We start from the raw sequence: 27,812 nt of genomic DNA on the forward strand, positions 1-27,812 counted from the left end.
ATGTGAAATGGAAAGTTCCCGGCTCTTGCTCGACGCTGTTTCGCTCTTCGGCCGCCAGGGGCCGCTGCATTGACGCGAGCTCCTCTGTCCTGTGATGTTTAGGGGGTCCAGTCCGGTCCAGCCACACAGACCTGCGTCTAGAGGAGCAGGAAAACTTCAGCAGAGACGTCTCTTCTGATAACGAGCTCTTCGCACTGTTCTCCAGATTCGGATCAGGAGCGGAGCACTTCTGGAAGCGCGCGAACATGGACGATCTAGGTAAAGTCACCCAGATACACACATGTTGTTTGGAGAGACACGAACATAGCGGAAAAATAAGAGGGAGAGAGGCTAACTACAGTAGCCAGCAGGCTAACGCACAAAGTAACAGTTCACTGAACGCGACGTCACAGTGATACAATGTAACTCTTCACGTTCCATTCTTCTGGACGCGTCATTAGTCTCTGTTACAGTTACAATATTTAGTCCAGCATGTGTCAAACTCAGGCTGATTTATAAGCAGTGTTGGGCTGTGGGAAGCATCTTTAGTCAATAAATGTTGTTTATCTCTTTAAAGTGATACTGCTTGTGCGGAATCTCGCTGTCGCACATTGTTTGTCATAAAGTTTGTCATTAATTATTTTCTTTATACATTCATTCAGAGCCAGAAGCGTTATTGGCACGAGTCAAATCGAAGTTTCTCAAATGCACAGCAATTGCAGGTTGTAGCTCCAGGGAAGAGAAGAAATAGAATAGAATCACAGATTTGATCTAAGATTTAAAATGTAAACATTAATCACAGAGAAAATACCATCTGTAAAGGTATGCATGGTATCCACGATCAAAATAGCACATTTGACAGGTATTTTTGCCTGACTGGACAATGCATTCCAAATGGAGCTTCAATTGAACATGTTTAAATACCTTCCACAGAATTCTGTTGATGTTCAATGCAGAAAAAGTGAGGGCCTACTGATGAGTTTTCACAGACCTGTCAAGCTTTTAATTTCAAGCTAGTTTGCTGATGTGTTTGTACTCAGAACAGACCCGTTTTGAGTGATTGATTCATAATAGATGGGAGATTAGAGACTGTACAGCTTTGTTTTTATTGATTTTGTGAACTGCTGGACAGATAATAACTCAATGAACTCCATGTAGATGGGCGTGTCAATTTGGGGATGAACTGACTCCGCCCACAGCCACCTACATCCCACTGCTGTCCATAATCCATAATGCTTCCTCGGTTAAAAGGTTCTCTTCTGTTTCAGACAAGATGACTTTCTCACTGGAGAAAGCAATGGATAAAAGACTCTTAATGATTGATTTGTTTCTTACAAACACACAGCTCTCTCAGTCATGAACTGATGGACTGGAGTCGTGGTGAGGTGAACTATTCCTTTAACGTCAAAAGACATGGACTGATAAGCTTATTTATTTTGCTGTCCAAACTATGCATTGCCTTTTATTACATGCCTCTCATTCTGATTGGTCAGTTGCAGCATTCAGCAGTCAAATATTTCTGAATAATGACCGTTGTCCAGGACAACACTGTATAACAGACCACTCATCTGCATAGCCTTCCGTCTCTCTGCGTCTCTACAGAGTCAGATAATAAAATAATTTGATCTCAGATCAGCATTTGGTTCGATTTTTAGTCAATGCATGAACTGCGTAGCTTGAATTCAGTGTCAGTCGCTGGGATAAAAGCCTTTGCCAAATGCATAAATGGAAATGAATGTTCATTTCGGAAGTTGTCGTGTGGCAAGTGGGATAATGGACAGCTCGTCGGTCATTATCACTTGATTGTGTTTCATTAATGACTGGCTGACTCTGACATACGAGCAACAGTTGCGTGTTGTTTTGACCAAACAGTCTCTGTTGGCTGGAGAATGAGCTCGTTCTGTCCTGGTGGATCTGGCAGAGCCGGAGTGACAGACGAGTGCGTGCCGTCAGTGTGTTTGAGTTTGAGTTTGGATCTGATGCTGCTCTAAAGCTGTTTGCATCACACGGGGAAGTCCAGCGCCTCGGTTTGGAGTGGGGGAGGGAACTGACTCACTCGAGGGTCAAAGGGTGAATGAGAGGAGTTTTTCCAACCAGCTGCTCACAGTGGAATGCTTTATTAGCTTCGTTAGAGGCGATCAGTGTTTCGGATTAAGAATTAGCCTGCTGATGAGGCCATATGACCTCAAAATGTATTTGGACACTCAGGGTTCTATGAAATCCATGTTATTTTTTTCCCAAATTCTTCACTTGACTTCCATTTTAATGAGTTTATTAAGTTTTCGAAATCAAATAGTTTTCATAAAACGTGAACAATTCAATAATTTATTAATGTTAACAAAAAAAGGGCATTATGAAATGTTTTATTTGCCCCCCCCCCCCCCCCCCCCCACCCCCCAACCCCCCCCCCCCCCCCCCCCCCCGTGAACAATTCAATAATTTATTAATGTTAACAAAAAAAGGGCATTATGAAATGTTTTATTTTTTAATTAAGTTGAAATAATAAAAAAGGATGCCTAATTAATTTTGATTTCATAAAATCTTAACAATTTCATAATTCATTACAATTTGAACAATAATAAGGCCATATAAAATGTCTTTTTTTTGGTATTGTCTGTTTTAATCGTCTTCTTTTTAGATTCTAAGTTTTATGATTACGTACAAATTTATTATACAAATGGTGGCATTCAAATAGTAGTATACAACTTTAACAGTTTAACTGATGTTTTAAATGTAATCAAATTTCAACAATTCATTTCATTTTCACAATTGAGTTTTACAGTTTAAATTAAAACACGAATGAACGTAGGACTGTTATTGTTGTTATTTTGTACGTTCTACTGTGCAATAGTGATAGATTTGTGTAATAATTTCTTCAAGTTAATCCAAACTTTTATTTTAGTAGGTTTGCAGTGAAGACTGTTAAGTGTCTGCGTATCTGATGATATAAAAAGTATCTGATGGTAAATGCTGTTGAAGTGACACTCAGAGCAGCTGTAGAGGTGAAGTTCATGTGTTCATGTGTTCATGTCCTCGTGTAGTGAGACATTCTGTGATTCTGTGTTTTCCATATTTGGTTTGTGTGGAAGTGTATTAAAAAATGAGAGCCATAGGAAGTGATTCCTAACGTCCCGACCCCAACAAGGCTCCCCTGAGGACGAGTGGAATTCATATAAAGCTCAGTATTCTTCCCTGTGGTGATCTAGAGATCTGTTTATGCTCACACACACACACACACACACACACACACGCTTGCTGTTAAAGAGGCTGTTGTGGTCATAACACACAGGTGCACAATGAGCGTGTTGTTCGAGTTAATGCTGTTTCTCATCTGGGCCTCACTGGGCGAGTCGTCAAGGTAGTAATTTGTGGGGAATCACAGAACAATGCTGATTTGTCTGTTTAAGAATTTGGCTTTGGCCCACTCAACCACAGCCTGCTGAAACACTAATGCTTGATCAGACGCTCTTTTACATTTCTAGTGGATAACGTAACACACGTCTGTGCTTTTTTAAAGATATATAAAGCAGTCTTATCTGTTTAGATTGGAATTTCTGTCCTAATTGGGCACAAACATTATATGCATCACCACCTTTGATCAATTTCTGTGGCATCAAAATCTCATTCCTCATGTATGTTAAATATCAAACACGGACAGAAGAGAATCATTTCATGAGCTGAGAAGCATCAGATATTATCTGATCAAGAGAAAAATAAAAGCATGCTGTATGTAGAGTTATGAAACATAAAAAAAGTTTCAGAAGAGGTCAGTGAGATCTGTTAATGTTTTGAAAGAGTCTCTTCTGCTCACCAAGGCTGCATTTGATTGAAACAAAATAGAGTAAAAAACAGTAATATTATGAAATATTATTGCAATTTCAAATAAATGTTTTCTATTTGAATATATTGTAAAATGTAATTTATTTCTGTGATGCGCAGCTGTATTTTCAGCATCATTACTCCAGTCTTCAGTGTCACATGATCTTCAGAAATCATTCTAATATGCTGATTTGACACACAAGAAACGTTTCTGTTTATCAATGTTTAAAACAGTTGTGCTGCTTCATATTTTCGTGGAAACCATGATTTTTTTTCAAGACTCTTCGATATTTAGAAAAATGAAAGAGAATAGCAGAATTCAGATTTTGTTTTGTATCATTATAAATGTCTTTACTGTCAGTTTTAATTAATTTATTACATCCTTGCTGGATAAGAGTACTAATTTCTTTAAAAAAAATCTAACTGACTCCAAACTTTTGAACAGTATTGTGATTCTTCAGAACACGTCCACACATCATTCTGATTGGCTTTAATTTTGTTGCACAGCATTTTCTCTGTCTGTGCACAGAAAAAGTGCTTATCACTGGAATATTTTCAGAAAAGGAGGAATAGAAAAATGACATGGCAGAGACCCAGACACAGACTAAATTCCCCCTTCCCCAACACACAAACACACACTCACACACACACACACACACACACACACACATACTCCTCCATGGCCCAACCTGCCCTCAGACCCAGCCTTCAGGGTCCCGTCTCACTTCCTCAGGAAACAGTAGAGAAGGAAGTGGCTTTTGTTTTAGACCCGCTCAAGAAGTTCAGAGTTTCTGAGATGAGCCCGAGAGGTGTTGGTGTGCCCTTGAAAAGGGGTTAGTTGAACACAAATCAACATTCTGTCATTATTTACTCACCCTCATGTCACTCCAAACCTGTGTGAGTCTCTTCCTTCTGTTGAACACAAAAGGAGATCTTGTGAAGAACGTTGGGGTGCAAACAACATTTTATGGACAAAAAATACTGAAACTGTTTTTAGGAAAACATTTATTTGTGTTTTACAAAAGAAAGGAGGTCATACAGCTTTGGAACGATTAATCTAAATAAATTGTGAATATAGTGATTATGAAATTGCAAATGGTGTGTAGTTGAATTAAATAATTATATGCACTGTGTGTTTCAGAGTGAAGCGCAGCACTGTGTTCATTAACACGCGAGCAGCTCGTTACCTTTTTCAGCATTCCCAAACAAACTCTCTGTATCATTTTGTAGTTTGGGTCACTTTAATGTGCAATTTGGAATGCAGCATGAAACATCTTGATAAATAATAATTAATAAGAGTAGTTTTAAGGGCTTCCCATCAAAATAAAAGTTTGTTGGTTTGACGTTTGTTTGAAAATGAAGAAATTAAGTATTCAGTATTGTAATTTTACAGTTGTAATGTCAAATCAAATTATAAGTATTGTTGTTGTAAGTACTCAATTTTTTTTATTTTATAGTATAAATTTTTTTTTTGTTTTTTATTTAGTTATTTTTTTATATTATTTAGTAACCATAGTAATGATAATTATTGTATTTTATTTTAACAGCCATATTGATATAAAATCACAAGATTTTGGGCCAAAATGTGCAGCCCTACAAACAAGAACAGCAGACTTGGAATTTTTAAATCATATTTAAATCAATTTTTTTTTTCCTTTTCAGAAAAATCACAAGTACATTTGTACCCAAATTGTGCAGGCCTATAATACAACGTACCCCCTTTGACTTGCGTGTCAGGTTTTCTGAAGTTATTTGGTACGTAGTGCGAGAAACGTGATTTTTTTTTTTTTTTTTTTTTTTTTTTAACTTGATTGTAAGATTAAAGCATCTTACAATCTTTCACTGCATCAAGTTTGAGATCACTGACCGTCATATCTGGTTGTTTGAAAACTATTTTCAGTTTTCTCTCTTCGATTAGTTTCAGTCCTAATCAAAAGCATTTTTAGGGACTTATACCCTCAGATTGTTGAGAAGTGCAGGTCACACACAAATCACACACACATCTGAAACGAGGGCTTTTTATGAGCGCCATGAAGTACGGCACGCAGAATACTTGAAGATTAGCTCAATAAAGTTACCGGGTTTTACCAGCGGATAGTCTTTTGACTCATTATTGTGTCATTTTTAGAGTATTGGTCTTTCTGTACTCAATGACTATCACGGAGCGAGGGGCGGGCGCTGAAGTGAGGCTTCGCCATGTGCTTGCCTGCTGTTATGATGTGATTTAAATGAAAACGCTCGGATGTTTCCCCCTCCCTGTTGGCCTTTTCTTTCTGTATTTCCTTGGAACTGGTTTTCAATGCCCCCTCCCTCCCCCTCCTTGGCAGGGCGTCTGGTCTGACACACAGCGCTGATTGTTTTCCTGATGGCCTTGGATGTTCCAGAACTCATAGTTACAGCAGAATTCTTCCCACATGAGTGGATTTGGGAGATACTCCCTGTAAGCGCTGCCTGTCGAAATGTTCCCTTGGACTCATCAGAGGTGTGTTTAAGAGACACACAAGAATGTACAGTTTATGGATAACAGGGGCGTAAAAAAAATAAAAAATCTTAATTTTATAATGCTTTCAGGCAGTTAGTGAAAAGCAAGCACCATTAGGACATTTTGTCATGTTTACATCCTTAAAACCAATGCAAATCCTGAAAAGTAATCACTAGAATTGCTAAAAAAGATATATATTTTTATTATATTTTAAATGTTTTATTTTAAATTATTTAAAAAAAAAAGTTACTAAAATTACTTAAAGACTTGAAATTGTTACATATTTACTGTTGAGTGTTGAAAAAATCATATTCTTAGAGTATTTTTGTCTTGTTTTCCTGTTAAAATCTAAAATCATCAGAACATGATAATTTGGGATGCACTGCAAAAGATATAAAGACTTCTTTTAGGAGATTGTATCTTTAATATAAGTGTATTTTGTCTTACTTTTTAAAGTTTTTTATACTTAAAACGTGGATGAATCTGCTAGAACATTAAGACAAAGCACACTCGTATTCAAGATACAGTTTATGAAAACAAGTCTTAATATCTTATGCAGTGTTGCATCTCAAGTAATTTTATCTTGTTTCAAGGATTTTGTACTATATTTGAACTGGAAACAAGTCAAAAAAGATATATTAAGGGACGGTTCACACAGAACACATTTTTCCATCTAAAACCATTAGATGCATGGCAGTAGAATGGGGAAAAATGCAAGTAAAAATTTGCAAACATTTTTATAGAAATAACTTATGATCAAGTAATTGTAAACATAAGTAATTTGTGACACATTCATCAAAGATTGTCTGATTGCAAAAAAAAAAAATGATTCTCTGATGCATCACGATTACCTCTTTGACAATTCTGAATCAAATCTGAAAACTTCAGAGAAAAATCCCTCTCTGCCCTTGTCAACAAACTTTCAGTTACTTAAAGCGCTGTTCAAATGCTGAAAGCACCTATTGTTTATTGTTTGTAAGGTGTTTCTTTGTTCCTCTTTATTAGTTTATATTTGCTTGTTTTGAAGCTATATATTTTAACAATTCTTAACAGTTATTTTGATTTATCATTGATATGTAATTATTTTTAAATGTGCTCATGATTATATACGAGTAATTTAATAAAAATGCACAAATAAATTTGATCTTCAAAATCATAAAACTCATTAATTGATGAGAGAAAATATGTCAATAAACTATAATTGGATTGTGATATTAATTAATAATTATTTTTAAAAAAGTATTTATAATTATATAGTTTTTTTAATTTAATAGAAGTGCACAAATAAATTTTATATTCAAAGTCAGTAACTCAATAATAAGAAAAAAACTTTAAATACATTTTAATTGGAGCACAAATTGATTTGTAATCATTTTTAAAAATACTCACAAATAACTTAATAAAAATGCACAAATAAAATTATTTTCAAAGTCAGTAAACGCATTAATTAATAAGAGAAAAAAGTAAATCAATTATAATTGGATTGCAATTGCCTGAATCGAATCGGAAAGGATTGAGAGGTACCTAGAGATTCTGGGCCCAGTATTTGTGGTCTCTGTGGGTCTTTTCCAGGTTTAACACGGTGAACTCAGATAAAGAGTCAAACAGTGCTTATCTAAATAACCATCCAATCAGATCTAAGTGCGTGTGCGCGTACGAGTCAGTTGGTCGTTCTCATTTCTGTGTAGACGTAGGTGTCCAGAATAGACAAGGGACCCCCAGACTGCTTGGCTTGAAGTCCCGTTGGGAAGAGCTTTTATTTTGGGCGCAGAGTGTCGTCTTTCTGCAGGGGTGGGGTCAGGGAGTTGAGATTTCTCTCTAAAATATTGGTCAGTTCTCTTCTTTAGCATGTTTCATGTTTTATTTGACTCTGTCTCCTCCACAGATGTCCATGACTCCTGCTTTTGACTGCCATCGTCTCGTTTCATCACTTGTGCTCCTGGCTGTCTTGTAACAATATCCTGCCTTTTCTTTCTCGCTTGTTTCTTTTGTGACCCGTCCTGCAGTCATCCTGTTGGCCCCTCGCACACCCCCTCTTGCCTCTCTGTTATAAATATCAGAGTAAGTTTGGTTAGATGGTATAGAGTTTCCTTTGGTGAGGTCACCAGCTTTGGCTTCTGGTCTCCAGTCGTAAACAGGCAGAGTTTGGACTCTTCTGACCGCAGGAGGATGACCACTGTTCACGCTGACCTAGACTCATAGGAATAGTGTACAGATTTGGAGAAATGTAGCATTGCATCACTTGCTCAGCAATGGATGCTCTGCAGTGAATGGGTGCCGTCAGAATGAGAGTCCAAACAGCTGATAAAAACATCACAATAATCCACACCACTCCAGTCCATCAGTTAACGTCTGGAGAATGAATAAACGAATCCATCAAGATGTTTTTAACCTAAAATAGTTGCTTCTGACTAATATACGAGTCCTTTGTCTATAATATTGCTTCCTCCAGTATGAAGGTCATCTGGTCTGAATCAGGAGAGAGATCTGCACAGATCAAGCACCGTTTACAAGCCAAAGCAGCTCTAAACAAATATGTGTGTGGATTTTGATGTGAGAGACAACAGAAGATGGACTTTTTCACTCTAGGAAGCGTTATTATGAATTATGGACTTGTATTTTAGGCGGAAGAGACTGTTAATAAAAAAATGTCTTAATGGATTTGTTTCTTACAAACACAGTTTTTGACTTCATGAGATGTTAATTGATGTACTGGAGTTGTGTGGATTACTGTGATGTTTTTATCAGCTGTTTGTGAAGTATTAACGTACCCCTATTATGCATTTTCGAATATTGCCTTTCATACAATGTGTAATGTAGCTGTCTGTGTATATAAACGATCTGCAAAGTTCTGAAGCCGAAGCACGATAAATAACTAAATGAGTTGTTAGTTATTTGAATCCACATTTGCATTATCCCTGCCTATGTTATACATTGGCTGGCCATGAACAACTTGACCCCGCCCACAAACACGTCATTTTACTGATGACTGCTTCTCTAATCTCGGGGAGTTCAACGCGGGATTCACAAACGCTTGCTCTTGAGAGATGAATCAGTGTCCAGTTTATTCTGATCAGCTGACTCTACTGATCACAACCTGCAAATATGATAAATTAGAGATGTTTATATTTTTGAGCGTTCAAAATACAGAACTGTGGCAATGGGTTTATCGTTTCCGACATGAGCTGAACGCAGTGGACCAATCACAACAGACTGGGCCATCTGACCAATCAGAGCAGAGTCGGCTCACGGAAAGGAGGGGTTTAGAGAGACTGAATCAAGAACTGCTTCGCTGGAAAATTAGTTGATAAATCATGCATATTTTGAGAAAACAAAAGCATTTTTTGATCTTGCATGCATGTAATCCTATTGTAGGAGACTCCCAAAACAATATTAGGAAGCTTAAAAATGGCATAATGAGGCACTTTAAAATAAAAATTAATTATTTTTGTGGGGCTGCACTGTGATCCATACTTAATGCCATCTAATGATTGTCATCTAATGACTCTTGATCTAAATACATTTTTTGGTAAATGTGTTTTGTTACACTGAATGACATTTAGTGGGTGTCTTCAGTTAATCATGGTAAAATAGTGTGATAGTCATTATTTTTTGCTCAGGAAAACTTTCATTGTTTTAATGCTTCAATACCCCTTTTTCTTTGACCCATATACAACCAGCCACTTAGTTTGTCAAGGTGCATTAGAAAAGCAATATGCAATATCTTAGAAAGCAATATGATTATGCTGCTTGCGCACATATGATGCTTTCAAATGCTGTATGTTAAAAATGTGCAACGTACGATGGGAGGAGTCTGGTTGGGCAATCTGTTGGCGTTTAATCCAGTCTGACCGTGACATCATGGATCTTGCGGTGGGACTGTAGTGCTTTCACGGTTTCTGGTATTTTTAAAAATAGGTGGGTGGGATCGTTCCAGTGGAATAAACACCAGCCATTGTGAGGCTGTGAGCGCTACATTCCTCTCTCGCCGTGTCAGTTCAGCCCACACGCCCCCTGCCTGTCCTCCTCCTCCTCTCTCTCTCTCTCTCTCTCTCTCTCTCTCGCTCTCTCTCTCCGTCCTCTATAGTGTTTCTTTGGCAGCTCTCTGATGGAATGTGTGGAATTCTTTGCTCGGATTCCAAGTAAGAAAGAGATAAAGTGGGAAACTGCCTCATATATGAATAATACAATGAAAAACAAGACTCTCTACAACACTTTATACTGTGTGTTCCCTGATCAGTGTCACACCTGGCCAAGTACTGTGCATTCAGATTATGTTTCTTCAGTTGCTTTTTATAAACCTCTCTCTGCTGATTTTGATGTTATACTCAGCTATGCAGAAGAATGTAATTATGATAATAAGAAATAAGTGACTTCCATTATTGAATCTTAAAGCTATAGTTTCTAACATGTTTAACATGCAGTGCCTTTCACATAACATGAAGAAAGAAATCTGTACTTTTATTCAGCAAGGACACATTCAATTCAAGAAGTGACAGTAAATAAATTTATAATGTTACAAAAGATTTAAATAAATACAGTTCTTTTAAAGTTTTATAAATGTCACGGTTTCCACAAAAATGTTCAACATTGATGATAATCAGAAATGTTTCTTGAGCAGCAAATCAGCATATTAGAATGATTTCTGAAGATCATGTCACACTGAAGACTGGAGCAATGATGCTGAAAATACAGCTTTGCGTCACAGCAATAATTTTTTTTACAACATTTTCACACAGAAAACTGCTATTTTAAATTGTATTAATATTTCACAGTTGTACTGTATTTATTGTATTTTTGATCAAATAAATGCAATCCTGATGAGCAGAAGAGACAAACTATTTTTTAAATCTTACCACCCCTTAACTTTTGAACGGTTGTGTATATGTTGATTGATTTTTTTATTGTTGTTTGCTTGTTTTTTTACAAACTGAGTTGCGTGTTAAAATTAGTATTTTGCTATGTGTCAGAGTTGTTTAACCCCAAATATTCCAGTTTGACATTCAATAACCCTAAAAATGTCTTCAAAAGTGGAAGTTTGGCTTCACACCCCTGTTTGCTTTCGTAATCACATCAACTAGCATTAGGTTGTAATGTTCTCTATAAACAGCAGCATGAAATGAGTCTCAGACCCTCCCTGACACATCACAGATCCTGACTCAACACTGACACACGTTGGTGAGTTTGGAACTGCATGTCAGTGAAGCTGTGGTATTGGCATTTAACATTTAGAGCTAGCTTGCAGTCTTGTAGAGAGTTAACAATCACCAACAATTGTTCATTTTTTTTTTTTTTTTTTGCTTTTACAAATCTGGCAACTCCCAAAACAGGATAGCCGTGTGGTGCTCAGGATATCCCGTCTCTGCACGTACACCTCTGGGCCTTTTGTTCTAATGCACATTATAGCTAAAACACAGAAGGGTGTTTCAACTTTTGGAAAAACTCTTTAAACGCACTCTTACTAGTTTAATTTTTTAACTATTAATTTCTAGTAGAGTTTTTTTTAACTATTATAAATATTTTACTGTGGTATAATTTATTTCCACAAAAAAAAGAAAGAAACTAAATTCATTCATTTTATCGTGAACTGCAGAGGCCTAACAAAATTTGTTGTTTTAACAACATACACAAGGTTAAATAGACTTAATAGATACACTGACCTTTTTGTATATGCATAAAACATTTTTTTAATACTTTTCAGTTGTACTGTGACCTTGTTAAATTTGTGACTGTATAGTTTGATTTGACACCATTTCAAGTGTTTTCTCTTCAGTGATGCAAGAAAAGGCAACTGAAAATTTCCAGCAGAAACTGTAAAAAAAAAAGTCCATAACTCAGTAGTCAACTAGAAAAATATATATATATGAGGAGCATTTTTTTTTTTAAATATATATGCACTCTATTATATATTTATTACTTAACCTGCTTGTGATATCTTTGTTTAATGTCTTCATTAGTTAATGTAAGTTTTTATTACAGCCCATGTTTAAATGTTTATATTTCAGCAATGAATTGGAGTAGAAATTATTACATCATTAAAAATCTCCAATTTAAATGTTGGTTTATAACTCGTTTTTTATTTGAGTGATGATTATTAAGAGCATTTGATGGAATAATTAATTAAATAAACTTTATTTTCAGTTAGTTTACCGAATAGGATCCGATAGACATGAAAATAAATGCACAAATATAGATGTGTGTTTTTATATTTCAACAAAAAAATGTAGTAGAAATCATTACATCATTAAAAATATGCAGTTTAAATGTTGTATGTAACTCGTTTTTATTTGAGTGTTGAATAATTAAATATTATTAAATAAGCTTTATTTTTCGCCTCTAATTTTGGTTTTAGTTTCCGGTGGAAAATTAATTTGGGTGCATCGCTATTGACAAGTCACGATTAAATTGTTAGTTGCATTTTATTATTTGCATGCAGCGTTGTTTTTCCCTTACCCTATAAAACACACATGTTATATGTTTTTGGATTGACCCATCAGTCGGGAAGCATTGCATTAGTCAGCTCTAAACCATTATCATCCTTACTGCTGTGGTGGAGGCTTGTGTGGCAGTGACTGTAAATGTGCTGTTTAAGTTTGTAATGATTGTGGTGGGCACGCAGCACCAGGTGCAGCTCCTCTGGAGCCCTGAAGAGATTATTTTCAGGACGTTTGCACTGACTGATCTCCATGCTTTAAATAGATGGGCTGTATATGCTGCCACGCGGTTATACGGCCAGGGTTAACCGTGGATCTTATTAGACATTCTGCAGTTTTTATGTGTGTATTGTGTAAATGTCTCACACCGGTGGTTTTTCCATGCACATTTTGCATGCAGTTTTTTTTAATTGACCACAGCTAATATGCCAGATTAGTTTAGGATGTCGTATTTAGACGTAGACGTGGGTGTCGGAGGCCCACCACAGTCCTGCTGGCATCAGCACACAGGCAGCCGTTTCTCAGGAAGAGGCTCCTGGGAGTAAAACACATCAAAATATCCAACTGCCATTTAAGGAGCTGCATCTGCTGAGTTTCTCACACATTTCGCCTGATGATGTGAAAGTTGCAATAAAGTAAGAGAAAGAAAGAATGTATGTTTGGGTGATTTCGAATCATGTTTTTCAACTTTTTATCTGATAACGTCTGTTACACTCTTAAAAATAAAGGTGCCTTACGATGCCATAGAAGAACCTTTTTGTCTAAATGGTTCCATAAAGAACCTTTAACATCTGAAGAACGTTTCTGTTTCACAAAAAATTCTTTGTGGCGAAAGAAGGTTCTTCAGATTCTAAAAAGGTGAGAAAGAGATGGTTCCTTGTGGAACCAAAAATGGTTCTTCTGTGGCATCGCTTGAAGAACCTTTTGAAGCACCTTTATTTTTAAGAGTGTAGTACACATACGTACACACACACACACACACACACACACAGGTAGTTACTTTAGTATCATACTATTATAGTTTTTATTAATGTTTTATATCAGTTTTTATAAGATTTTCTGTTTTCTTTTTAATTTCAGTATATATATATATATATATATATATATATATATATATATATATATATATATATATATATATATATATATATATATATATATATATATATATACATATATTATATATATATATATATATATATATATGTATGTATATACTATAATATATATATATATATATATATAACATTAACATAAATTGTGTTTATTTTGTCACAAACACACACATGTATTATTATTTATTTATTTTATACACACACATATATAGAATTTAAAAAAAAGTTTATTTATATGTAAAAATAATATATATATTAGATATACAATTAGATTTTTTTTCATTAACTAACACTGCAAAATTAATGAAAAGCAACCAACACACCTGGAAATTCATGAGTTTTAATTGTTCTGTTGCATGTTTTATTCTTAGCATAATTCCCATACTTCCGTTTGTATTATTTCATAGTTTTATGGTTATGACTTCACTGAAATGTAGGATATAGTCATAAACAGAATGTTTTTGACACTGCTTGTGTTTGAGGGCAGGACAGGGTTAATGAATGCCCCCCCCCCCCCCCACACACACACACACACACACTCGTGTACTCACACTCAGGTGTGAGGGAATATTGGGATACATGCTGGAATACTCTCTCGTTTCTGTGAGTCCATGTTTTCTGCTCTTTGCTGTGTGTAGGCAGTATTAATGCACTGCGTGTTTGTGTTCCGTTTCGACCCCTGGTTAACTTCTAAGCCAGGACAGTAGCAGACAGTACTCCATTTCACTGTTAAAAATAGAGTGAATTCAAGAGAGAGACGTTTAGATGCTGTTTCTGTTTCAAGTTTACTAAAATACTAACCATGTTAATGTTTTGTGCCAGTTTTACTGTTTGACCAGTGAATGTCCATGACTAGTTGTTTGATTTCTGAATAAGGGTCTTCTAAAAATACATTTGATTCCATTATTAACGCATTATAAAAAATCATTTAGATTCAGAATGATTCGCTTGCAGATCTTTAAAGTCGTTCATGTTTAGATGGATTTGCTAATGAATCACTCTGACTGGTTTGTTCTTTTAAATGAATCAAATCAGTCATTTCTATCCACTAAACTCTTTTAGAACTGAGCGTAACTAGAACAAGCTGACAATATAATTTTTTTAAACTGTTTTGTGGTGTGTTTTCGTGTTAACTTTTTATTCAGTTTTAAAATACACGCATGTACTTTTATATTCAGCATACATGTAACAGTAGCATGCATGCATATTTATGCATACAGTATAATACAAAACTTAACATAAACTGTATACTGTATACTATATACTATATACCCCTGTGACGGCTCACTAACACCAGCTGTCTGTTAAGTAAACGCTGTCAAGATCTCTTACACTCATCTGCGATCTTTCTAGGTGTTCATTTACCATCTCGTCATAGTTGATCTGCAACCGTCACGTTTTTAATAGCCGTCTGCTGTGAGGTTGGTTTTGATGCGTCTACTCGTAAACTTTGATGAAGAGTTCCAGTAGCTCGGGGGTCTGGCTGTGAGGTCAGGACGCTCTGCATGTGATGAGATCTCTGTCTGTACGCTGTGTGAAGGCTGCATGTGTCCAGGCTATTATTGACCGCGTGGATGGATAAGTAGGTGCATGAGAAAAGAGTGAGGGAAGAGCTTTATCAAGCCATTTTAGGATAGCTGCATGTCAGTAATTCTGTCCAGCTCTCTATCTGTCTTTCCAAAGTATCTGTTGGCGGCTCAGTGAAGGGTCTCATGGTTGTTTGTAAAAAACAAACTGGATTCGTTCAGGCTGGACACTTTAGATATCAGTTGACTATAAGTAACTTTGCAAGCATGTCAATTTGCTAATACTCTAATGAGAGGTAGTTGCAAAGTTACTTAGTCAACAGAATGTCTGATTGTAAAAGTGTAACACTGTATAACAAAATCTATAATGATAAAAGTATATAACAAAATAGTTATTTGTTCTGTAAATTCAACCCAAAAATGATTTCAATAATAAATAACCATTAAATAATGCCCATTTTGGCATATTCAGTGAATTAAATACTGTACAAATAAAGGATGATATATCTCATTTAATTATTATGTATTTTATTCTAAATATGATGGATGCAAACCATATAATTAAAATGATTAATAACATCAGTGCGCAATCTGCTATCATTGGCGCACAATCTGCTATCATTGGCACACTTTCATTTTACTTTCACTTTCAAATTATTTTTCATTCAGCTGTAAATAAAACAAAGAATATTGCACTACGTTTTACAAAAAATATATAATTTCAGTCTTTCTAGTTAAAATTTTACATTCAGTGTGTTGCTTTCTGTTTCATTGTAATTATTTGTGAAACTGACCAGTAATTTCATAAGTAATTAGTGAATAAAGTTATTAAAATAATAAAATAATTAGTAAATAACAGTAGATTGTTTCTACACCATTTTTTATTAACAGTAAGTAAACTGCTATTTATAGTATTATTACAATATTTAAAATATTTTTGGACACTAAATAAAACCAAAATTATTGGAGTAGGTTTTATACGAAAATACTATTTCTGTCTTTCTGTTTCAGAATTTCATGTTTAATTCATGCCGTTACTTCGCGTTTCTTTTAATTTTTGTGGAATTTTAGCAATTGTTTGAGTGAAAATTGTTTCTTCATTTTGTAAAACCTGAAATGAAAAATTCAGTCATATTTTAAGTATGATTAGATTTGGTCCCATTCAAAGACATTGTAAAATAATAAATGCACAGCGATTGATTTCTGTCTATAATGTGTCTTATTGTGATGTTTGGCAACTGTAGACAACCTGTCTATACTAAAAGTGGGCACAACGGTGTCAAGATTCAACACTTAATTGCTCCTGTTAAACTCAAGAAAGCAACAACAGCATTCGCAGACCAGACTGTAGTTTTCTGCTTGATGTTGGATGATTTAAACGTGTATTTATGCATCTCATCCATACAGTAGTGGACTGAACGCCTGTAATTCTGTCACAGTTCCTCATATTGAAGGGTCTGTTCCTGAAGGACAGAAGACCAGAAGAGTGTGGTGACATAAGCTCAGCGTGACGGATGTGTTGACAGGGTCTCTGCGGTCCTTCACAACAGGCTTTTACCTGCCAGCTCACACAACCCAGACACAAGCTGAGTTGAATAATGTCATAGTTAAGGGCTGTTGCATGATGTAATGCAAAAAGTGGACTACCTAAAACCTCTCTTGTGTATTTCAACTGAACTGAAGCAGTTTTCTGTTTAGTTTCTGTGAGAAAAGCCCCTGTGGGAGGGTCTTTGGTTCTGGCGCTACAGCTGCATCAGGACTGGCATAGCTGCTGCTGAAGGACTGTATTTAGTAACATGATTGAGGATGCTTAGAAAGACTGGAATGCCCGACTGACTCAAACAAGCAAACATCATATCTGTGTTTGGAGACACTCACTCTCTCTCTGCTGGAGAGGAATATCATGCTAATGTCTTATTTTTAAGCCTGTTGTTCATTGTTCTTTGAGACTTTCCTCTTTGATTATGTCTCTAGCTGCATTAGAGTTTTTATTATGGAAAATTATTATAGTCCTTCGCAAACAAACTTCCATTCAAACATTTAGGGTTGGTTGGAATTATTATTATTTTTTTTAAGAAATTGATACTTTTATTTAGCAAGGATATATTAAATTGATCAAAAGTGACATTAAATACATTTAGAATTTTACAAATGATTTCTATTTCAAATATATATAGTTTTTTTTTCATCAGGTAATATTGAAAAAGAAATAGTGTCATGGGTTCCACAATTGTTTTTAACTTTGATAATAATAAGAAATGCCTCTTGAGCATCAAATCACCATATGATTTCCGAAAGAATAAAGAGTGGAGTAATGATGCTGAAAATTCAGCTTTGCATCACAGAAATAAATTACATTTTTAACATATATTACGATAGAAAACAGCTATTTTAAACTACAGTAATATTTCTCAACAATATACTGTTTCTATTGTATTTTTGATCAAATAAGAGACTTTCTAAAAAATGTTAAAATCTTACCGATCACAGATTTTTGAATGAGAGTGTATTTTGTATTTTGTCTTTTGAAACAAATTAGTTTGATGTAATATTGACATATTACAACCCCTTCTATCTTATTGAACAGCAAAACAGACTTTTATATTATGATAGTCAGAGGGAGAGCAGCAAAGGTCATGCAAAACAAAACCTGACTAACTTTGAAAGGAGTTTATTCATTCCTTGAAGTAACTTGAGGAAAAGTGCAATAAAAAAATGTGTTTCTTCTTTTTGCACAGACGCATTGCTTGCAGATCTCGAGTCTTCCACCGCCCATATCTCCAAGTGCCCAGTGTTTCTTCCCGAGGAGACGCCATATTCCTACCCCACCGGAGGACACCTTTTTCAGGATGACTCCCCTCCTCCGCCCCTGCCCCCTCCTCCCTCAGCTGACGCCCTGAACGGATCGCTGTCCCCGCAGCAGGACTCCCAACACTCCTTACAACAGGTTCAGCACAAACTATCTTAGGACTTTCCATAATAACTAGTCACATATAATGTCCACATCACCTCCGTGTGTCTTGTCATTGCTAATGGTTACAAATATTTTGTAACTACTGTTTGATAGTTCTGTACTTTATCTGTGATTTGCAAATGATTTTACTTAGTACTCAGATTTTATTTTGCGCATAAGTGGTGACCCAACAGTTGTATTAAGTCAAGGTTTCCCAAATGTTTTGTCAGCTGAGTCATTTTCATCTAAAATATTTACTTGAAGCTCCCCTGAGATTTTGATTTAATGTTTCAATAATTCAACACTAGTTCATGGTGCTCTGATTAAAGATGATTTTCTGGATAATGGTCACCTGACATGCTTGTCAACAGCTGAAATATTGCATATTTTTTATTTAAATTTTGTATGTAATTATTTTTGTAAGTAATTTTTTTTTTAATTTTTTTTTTTAATTATTTAATATAATGATTTACTTTTCATAAACTCACAAACCCAATACAGTTCCCTAGAAACCCCAGTTTATGAAACCCTGTACTAAGTAAAGAAAAATAAAAAAAAATTAAAATTAAAATAATAATAATAATTATTGAATAATTAATAACATGAACCCCCTTTGGACTGTGGCACGCCAGTAAAGAGTCAGTGATGTATTACATTTGCAATATGGATTTGCATAAAATTTATGCATTTTGGTTTTCTTGTGTTGAAACTCAGTCTCTGGGCTCTGCTCATAAAAGCACGTTGTCTCGGGACAGCAGTCCACCAGCCTCACATACGGAAGAAGACCACGTTTACAGGTGAGTTACAGTATCACAGATAAGAATTGACTGATAATATAAGACTAATAAACTAATGATATTGGCAAAGTAAAATAGGTATTAGATATTTGTCATTCTACGATGTGAGCCACCATAATATCCCTTCCTTTGACCCATGACCTTCTGTTATCAAAAATGAAACCTTAAATGGCACACTTCTATTGGTCCAGTTTTCCTAACAAGCAGAAGCATTCAGACTCATCAGCCACAGCCATGACTTCTGCCCTGGGCAGCAACCTGTCTGAACTGGACCGCCTTCTTCTGGAACTCAACGCTGTACAGCAAAATGCCCCATCTTACTCCACCACAGGTAAACATGAAGACACACTTAAGGCATTCCAAAAAATGTACTGCCGTGCATGAATATTTATACTGCTTTGATTATGGCTAAAGACATAAAAAAAACAAGTAATTGTACTTTGAAACTTCCTTTCTGTAGAAGATGCTGCACCTCCATTGCCGCCCTGCAGTGTTGCCCACTATATCCATGAGAATGGAGCCCACCCAGGCATCGCACTGACACCGGCAGCCCAGGACCAGCCTCAGAGGAATGGTACGAAGGGGACAGAAGATGGCCGTCCCACTGTAGAAAGTCTTCTGAATGAGTTGGAGAGCTCTGTACCTTCCCCAACGTAAGACCAATCTCAACTTGGTGGAGAAACATAGATTTACATTGTGGGTTTTAATGGAATGATGTAATATGCGTGAACAGGCCAAGCCCCTGTGCTCTGACGAGTGAATTGACGGACGGACAGGTGGACACAGCTTCCGAGCAGCAGGGCAGAATATCAGCCACCTCCGCTACACGAGAACTAGATGAGCTCATGGCTTGCCTTTCAGATTTTAAGGTGCAGAGCAATGTGAGTGTGTGTGCATGTGTGACATGGAATGGCTTTAGTAGGACAGAAGTAAGTGAGTTGTGTCTGGGAATGTGCGCTGAACTTTGTTGTTTGGGTGGTCTGTTTTCAGGACTTACATCTTGGCAATCTGGACTGTGTTTCCCAAAAACGTCATAAGCAGATCGTTGAGACCATTGGTGACAATGGTGTCTACGATCTTCTTGGGCTTACGGCGCTGTTGGGAAACACTACCCTGGCCGGTCTTCATCTGACCATCACAAACTTTGTCATTTTATTTATTTACAAATCTTTTTTCTTGTTTCTGGTTGTCTATGTCTTTTAGCTTTAATTCCATCTCATTACTTCAACATTTTGTCCACATCTGTTTGGTTTTTCCCTCAACTTCTCATTAAAGTTTTTTCTTAATTATTTCTCATTCTCTGCCTTCCTTAATCTGTCAATCTCTTCTGTTTCTCCTTTTTCCCCTGTCCCTCCTTTATGTCCTCCAGCCAAGTTCATTGGGTTTCCTGAACTCTGAGTTAATGTTTGAGCAAACTACTACAATTGCTGAAATCCACTCTACCCCTACAACTGCCATGTCCAAAACCCTGACCCCTACCCTCCAAGCGGATCCGAGCCAATTTTACCCAGGTCTCTCCCCTCCTTCAAACTTTGAACTGCACATTGTGGAGGATTCTGGTGAACCGGGGGCTGTGCCTCCACCATCGAGTGTTGTCCCAAAGCCTTCCTCTCCACTGTCTCCACCTGTAGCATCCAGTGCTCGTTTTTCTCCAGTACCTGAACTGGGCTTGGATTCTTCCATTGATGTTCCTGCTTCCCTGCTCTTCTCCCAGGCGGAGTCTCAAGTGGTTCTGTCTCAGACTATAACCACAACTTCCACATCTGGAGGTGGGGACATTTGTAGTATCAGGGAGGGAAGTCCTTCTGCCAAATTGACAAGCACTGGGCTGAAGTCCTATTCACCTATCATCAAGTCTCCTAGTCCAACAAGTGCCCCATTGGTCAGCAGAACCAATGAAAGAGTTAGTCCATTGTTGACACCAGCATCTATTCATCTGTATCTCTCCAGCTCTGAAGCAAAACCTATGAGTCCAGTGCCATCTCTTCCCAGATCTCCACTTCCTACAGTCTCTGAGTCACCATCTCTGTCTCTTCCCAAAGCTGTTTCACCCCCTCTAATCCTATACTCTTCCTCATCTCTAGTGGTTCCCAAGTCCCCAAGCCCAAAACCATCATCGGGACAGCCTGATTCAGCTGTTTCTCTCAAACCCTTTCCTCCCACTGGGCTTGAATCAGCAACCTATGAGCCATCACTTGATGATGCCTTGGATAAACTTCTTGCCATGAGCTTCAGCAGGCCTGAGAACGAGGCTCCAATCACAGCATCAGCTGCCTCACGGCTCGTTTTGGAAGTTCAACCAGAAGTTTACGAGGAGACAATAGTTGTAGCAGATCGCAGCAACATTCACCCTGACACTCACACAGAGAGTGAAATGGGGGATGGGCTTTTGGAGGATCAGTCGGACTGCCGGAGTGATCTTGACTGGGCTGACATGGAACTGAAGATGGCCTACGAAGGACCTGATGGCTCCATGACCCCCATGACCGAGGCAAGTTGGATGGATGACTCTCTCACTCCGTCATCTTGCCCTGGAACCCCAGATGCCCAGATGGACCTTCCCATGCCCCATATGGCTGGCACGATGGACAGGATCTCAGCCTCTGGACACGTACGGATAGGACTGCGATGCATGTTGATTGGAATGCTGTTGAATTTGGTTTGGAGTTATTTCAGACAAATCTTGCAGTGGTTTGATTGCCAGCATCTAAATAAAGGGTGTGCAATCTTGCTCCTGAAAAGCCACCGTTGCAGAGTTTAGCTCTATCCCTTATTAAACACACCTGAACTGTGCAGGTGTAAATGTGCAGGAAAGTGGCTGTCCGGGAGCAGGACTGAACGTGCCTGATGTAAATGAAACATGTTAGTCAGATGGATGAAAGTCATAATTGTTCCTCTACACCCTTAGTTTCTGAGTTATTCTTCCTCTAATTGTTTAGTGTACACTCCATTTATGGTAAATTGTAATTTGTATATTGCTTTGTCTGCGCTTGATAACCAGTGGTACCAATGGTACCTCTCTGCACTCGATAACCAGTGCTAACCACCACCATGTATGCAAACTCCTAACTATTTCATGCTAACTGATTTTGCACCTGGATTGCATCTGAATGCTTCCCTAGATCCCTGCTTGTTAAATTGGTTTCTTTGGACAATAATCAACCATTCTTGAGGCATCTCAAGGAGTTTGTACTGCTGTCCCAGATCAAATCAGTTATTAGACGTACCAAGGAGATACAAAACGTCCATCCCATGTACCGAGATGGCCTGATACGTAGGAAGATGGGCCCCCTGATTTTCCACAAGAGCAACTCCCAGGACCGGCTCATTGAGGAACTGCAAGGCAAGCTGGGAATTGGCCGTAAGGATCATCCAAAAAAGCAACAGCCAGACGATTGGCTCACAGAAGGCGTCATTGTCATGTCCAACCCCAAACGCTCACGGGAGGACCACAACAGGGAGGTGGATAAGGTAGATGGGAAGGATCTATGGATTCAGCAAATTCTGTTTCCATTCAATTCCTGTAAAATGGTTTTGCTTAATTGCATTGAAGTTTCTCTGTAATCACCTGCTTCTTTCTTCTTCATTCCTACTTTCCATTTTTTTTCTCTCTCTTCTTCTGTCTAATTGGTGTCTTCCTCTAGATAATCATACCTCCTGAGTCTCCTCTTCCTCAGAGGAAGATGATCCCACCTCCCCAGTTTCCCCCGATCCCTCGCCCACCTCCCCCTGTTGAAGAACCAAAGCGCCTCCCTCCGGTCAGATTAGCTCCTGTACCTGTACCTCCACCCCCACCACCTGCCCCCTCCCCACCTCTAAGAGAGCCCATGCCTCCTCCTCAGCCAACTCCACCTCCAGTTCCACCCAAGCCCCCGACCCCTGAACCTGTGGAAGTTCCAACTCCTTCCCCAAAGCCCAACCCTGCACCCCAACCCACACCAACCCCACCACTTGCCCCTGTGGCCCCGCCCAAAGTGCTGGTGTCAGTTGGCTGCCAGACGGAGTATGACCCGCTCTTCCCTCCACTGCAGGTGCAGACGTGCTGTCATTGGCTGAGCTTCTGTCCTACTGTCCTCTTCTAGAACAATCACAAAACTTTTATGGATTTGTGATTTGTAAATTGAATGTTGTGTGCTTGAGAGCTTGGAGATGTTTTGTGTGTGTGCTCAGCCTCCTCCTACCAGGTCATAAATATTAGATTAGATTAGATGCGCCCCAGGGAGAGTTTGAGACAAACACTCGGTTCGAGGCCGTGTTGTATTGATTAGGTGTGTTAATATTTGCTCTGTGAATGATGTGATTGGATTACAGTTCTGTACTAAATTATGCTGTCATTAGTATTATAAAATCTTGAATACGCTCACAGTTCGGTTTTGGAGTAATCCATAAATTTAGTCCAAAATATGGGGGGACAAAAATGTAAAAATGTAAATTGGGGACATTTTCAATGTAGTGGGACACTGAAAAAAATACACCAGATTTTATATTTACATGATCAAGAACTGTAACTTGGAAGAAAATAACATAATATTATAGTAATTATATAACCAATTCTGTTCCTTCAGAAACTTTCATCTTATTGATTTTTTAGGTGATTGTGTGTAATTTTTTTTGCATTGAATACTTTTTTTTTATTCTTGATCTTGTGTTCTATTTCTCTGTAGATTATGGCCCAGGGGAAGGGTCCGCAACCACAGGTTAATAAACTGGACAACATGCTGGGGAGTCTTCAGTCTGACCTCCACAAGCTCGGAGTGCAGACGGTTGCTAAGGGAGTGTGTGGGGCCTGCTGCAAACCCATTGTTGGCCAGGTGAGGAAGCCAGAGAGCTACAACGCAAACACACAGAGGATTTTAGCTTTCAGCTAATAATAATAATACATAATACATTTTATTTGTAATGCACCTTTCTCAAACTCAAAGCACTACAACGGTTACAGAAACAAAATAAGAAATAAAAACAAAATATATAATATCAAAAATCACAGTAATAGTTACAAATTAAAAGCTTCACTAAAAAGAAGTCTTAAGTCTTAAGATGTTTATTAAAACAGTCAAGAGAAGAAGCATTCCTAATAGATACAGGTAATGCATTCTATAACTTTTTTAATTACAATGAGGCTGATAAAGGAGAGAGAGCCAGCAGAACAAAGAGAACGAGAGGCTATAGATGGTATAAGATGGATATAAACTGGAGCCAACCCATGTACTGCTTTATAAGCCAAAATAAGAATTTTAAAATCAATGCATGATTGGACTGGGAGCCAGTGCAGTTGCTGAAGCACAGGAGCAACGTGGTGGCATGAAGATGTAAAATCAAAACAAGTGCAGCTGAATTTTCAATATATTGCAACCTCTTAATAGAATTTGCTGGTAAACCAGCAAAAAGTGAATTACAATAATTGATGTAATAAAGGCATGAACAAGCCTCTTTGCATCAGGCCTAGAGAGAAAAGGTCTAAGATGGATAATGTTCCGAAAATAAAAAAAGCAGCCATTACCTCCAAGTTCTGCACCTGGACAGAAGGGGATATTTGGCTATTGTCCACAGTAAGGTTAAAACTGGTACACTTATTAACATTAGTAAGAGTACCAATTAAATAAGATCTCAGTTTTAAAAAAGTGAGCTTAAGAAAGTTGTGTTTCATCCATGCCTTAATTTCCAGCAAACAATCAGAGAGAGTCAAAGCAGGAGCAAGATCAGGCTAATATAAGTCTGGGTGTCATCTGCATAACAATAGCCAAGGCCATACTTCTGGATAATCTGCCCCAAAGGCAGCATATAAACACTAATAAGATAGGACCCAAGACTGACCCTTGAGGGACACCCTGTCGCAATGGCACAGTCTGAGATCTGTTAGTACCCAGATAAACAAATTAGGAGTATCCTGAAAGGTAAGATTCAAACCAGTTAAACACAGTGCCTGAAATACCAACCCACCGATGAAGTCTGTCCAGTAATGTAGCATGACATATTGTATCGAATGCAGCATTAAGATGGAACAAAACCAAAATGCCACAAGCCCCAGAATCCACTATAATGAGTAGATCATTCATAACCCTCACTAGAGCAGTCTCCGTGGTATGTCCAGACCGAAACCTGGATTGAAATGTTTTTAGAAGACTGTTCATAGAAAGATGATGTTGCAGTTGGCCAACAAACACACGCTCAAGAACTTTCTCCAGGAAAGGTAGATTTGAAATAGGCCTGTAATTGGACATATCAGCAGTATCACTCCCTGGCTTTTTAAGAACTGGCAAGACTGCTGCCATTTAAAAGCAGAAGAGGCATTCTAAGCTAAGATTACTTGCTGTGTGTCTAGGTAGAAAGAGCTGCACACATCTAAACAAGGGATGCGTGTGTGTTTCTGTACAGGTGGTAACTGCCATGGGGCGTGCATGGCATCCAGAGCATTTTGTGTGCACACACTGCCAGGAGGAGATTGGTTCCAGAAACTTCTTTGAGAGGGAAGGACAGCCATACTGCGAGAGAGATTACCATCATTTATTCTCTCCACGCTGCTACTACTGTAACGGACCCATACTGGATGTGAGAACAAACGATTTTTCAGTTTGAACAGCAGAATAAGCACATTCAATATGTTTATTCAGTCAATGCAATCCATATTTATATGTGGCCAGATTTGTGTTCAGTGCAAACAAAGCCAGTGTTTATTATATCAGACTGTATGAATTAATTTAGTGTCACTTCCATTGTAAGTGATTACTGTTTTTCATTTAGATACAAGTGGAAATCAGTTCCTGTGGTAATTGACAGCTTGCTACAGATGATAAAAATGTAAATTTTTCTCACTTCACAGAAAGTGGTGACAGCATTAGATAGAACGTGGCATCCTGAGCACTTTTTCTGTGCTCAGTGTGGGGCGTTCTTTGGTCCTGAAGGTGAGTAAATGCTTACAGAAGAGTCCGATCATTACAAGTACCCACAATTGCCCATATTTTGCTCATTCACAAGTTTGTAATTTTATTTTTGCTAGAATACATTTACATGTATTTCACACTTTGCTTAAACATCTGCATTAAAAATACAAAAAAGCATAATGGGTGCCCTTTAAACTAAAAGGGCGACAAAACAAAATACTGAAATTAAAAAAGAACCCTGCACTCTGCTGATTGTACAATTTGTAAGGAAATTAAACTTTTGGATTCCACTGTTGACTGCTTAAGCTAACAGGCACAGACGAAAAGCCACCAAACTAATTTTTTCTTTGTTTGTATTGTTGCATACTTGTCATTAATACATCTTTGTTCCGTTTTTTTTTTTTTTTTAGGATTTCATGAGAAGGATGGAAAGGCGTACTGTCGTAAAGACTACTTCGACCTCTTTGCTCCCAAATGTGGAGGCTGTGCTCGTGCCATCCTGGAGAATTACATCTCTGCCCTGAGTGTCCTCTGGCATCCAGAGTGTTTTGTGTGCAGGGTTAGTGTATGATAATGAAAAGATTTTCTTTTTTTTTAAGTGGTCTGTTGCTTTAGTGTTGAATATACACTTGGTCAAAAGTTTGGAATAATTTAAATTTCTTTAATGTTTCTAAAAGTATTTTCTTACACTGCTTTCATTTATTTAAAAAATACAGTGAAAACAGAAATAATGTGAGCAGAAAATCAGCATGATAGAATGATTTCTGAAGGATCATGTGGCATTGAAGACTGGAGTAATGATGCTGAAAATGCACGGAAATAAATTACATTTTATAATATACTACAATAGAAAACATTTTAATTTGTAAAAATATTTCACAATATTATACTTTTTCTGTATTTTTAATCAAATAAATGCAGCCTTGGTGAGCCTAAGAGTTTTCTTTCAAAAACATTAAAAAATTGAGGCGTTTATGAGTAGTCATGTGGTTTTGTTGTGTGTGTGTTTCAGGAGTGCTTCACACCCTTTGTCAACGGCAGTTTCTTCGAGCACGACGGTCAGCCGTACTGTGAGGTTCATTATCACTCCCGCCGCGGGTCGCTGTGTTCTGGCTGTCAGAAACCCATCACGGGCCGCTGCATCACAGCCATGGGCAAGAAGTTTCATCCTGAGCATTTTGTCTGTGCCTTCTGCCTCAAGCAGCTCAATAAGGGCACCTTCAAAGAGCAAAACGACAAGCCTTACTGCCAGGGCTGCTTCATCAAGCTCTTCAGCTAGAAAAATGCCTGACTGACTGAGTGTGTGTGTGTGTAAGTCTGCATATTGTATTGTTTGCCTGTTTTGTGTGTGCGCGTGTATTTGTTAATCAGGTTTATGTGTCTGACTCTCGACGTCCCCACATGTCATTGCTGGTCAGATTAAAACGATGGTGCCATGATACGTGCTCTCAAAAGCCAGGTTGTTTTTAGAGGGTATTAGAGGAAAGTTCAGCTGAGACTGTAGAGTTCTTTTTAGAGAAAGTGTGTGAATGTTTTCTGCTCACTGGATGAGCTGGAGACAAATTGTTTGATGATGAGAACAGTTCAGGAGGGATGATGGGAACGTGTGCAGTCGTGAACGTATGAGACACAATCAATAGAGGTAAATGAAAACTGCTTAATGAGTGACTGAATGTCAAATGAATAACCAACTGGAGTCAATAATTACTGGTGACTCTCATGAACGAATCCAGGTCATATATCAGTCTGAAACCAAGAGGAAAGATGAGAAATTATATTTTTCAATAAAAACATTTAAGCCATTTTAAGAATGAATATATATATAT

At 37.6% G+C, this 27,812-nt stretch overlaps 1 protein-coding gene across 6 annotated transcripts; it reads left to right on the plus strand.

Annotated features, from left to right (window-relative positions):
* pxnb (paxillin b) lies at positions 1-27,812 on the plus strand. Of its 6 annotated transcripts, none has more exons than XM_042761607.1 (14): positions 1-258; positions 18,094-18,302; positions 19,023-19,105; positions 19,297-19,436; positions 19,566-19,758; positions 19,839-19,986; positions 20,475-21,716; positions 22,310-22,576; positions 22,750-23,136; positions 23,770-23,916; positions 25,481-25,654; positions 25,926-26,007; positions 26,397-26,545; positions 26,999-27,812. In XM_042761607.1, exons 1-14 carry the CDS (start codon positions 246-248, stop codon positions 27,263-27,265), a joined length of 3,501 nt encoding a protein of 1,166 aa, XP_042617541.1. In that variant the 5' UTR covers positions 1-245; the 3' UTR covers positions 27,266-27,812. The 6 variants fall into 6 exon arrangements, with proteins under 6 accessions (XP_042617541.1, XP_042617542.1, XP_042617545.1 ...); XM_042761608.1 differs by having other exon boundaries at positions 19,839-19,974; XM_042761610.1 differs by lacking the exon at positions 1-258 and adding an exon at positions 14,370-14,432.

Source organism: Cyprinus carpio, chromosome A8 (genome assembly GCF_018340385.1).
Source record: "Cyprinus carpio isolate SPL01 chromosome A8, ASM1834038v1, whole genome shotgun sequence".
Classification (NCBI taxonomy): domain Eukaryota; kingdom Metazoa; phylum Chordata; class Actinopteri; order Cypriniformes; family Cyprinidae; genus Cyprinus; species Cyprinus carpio.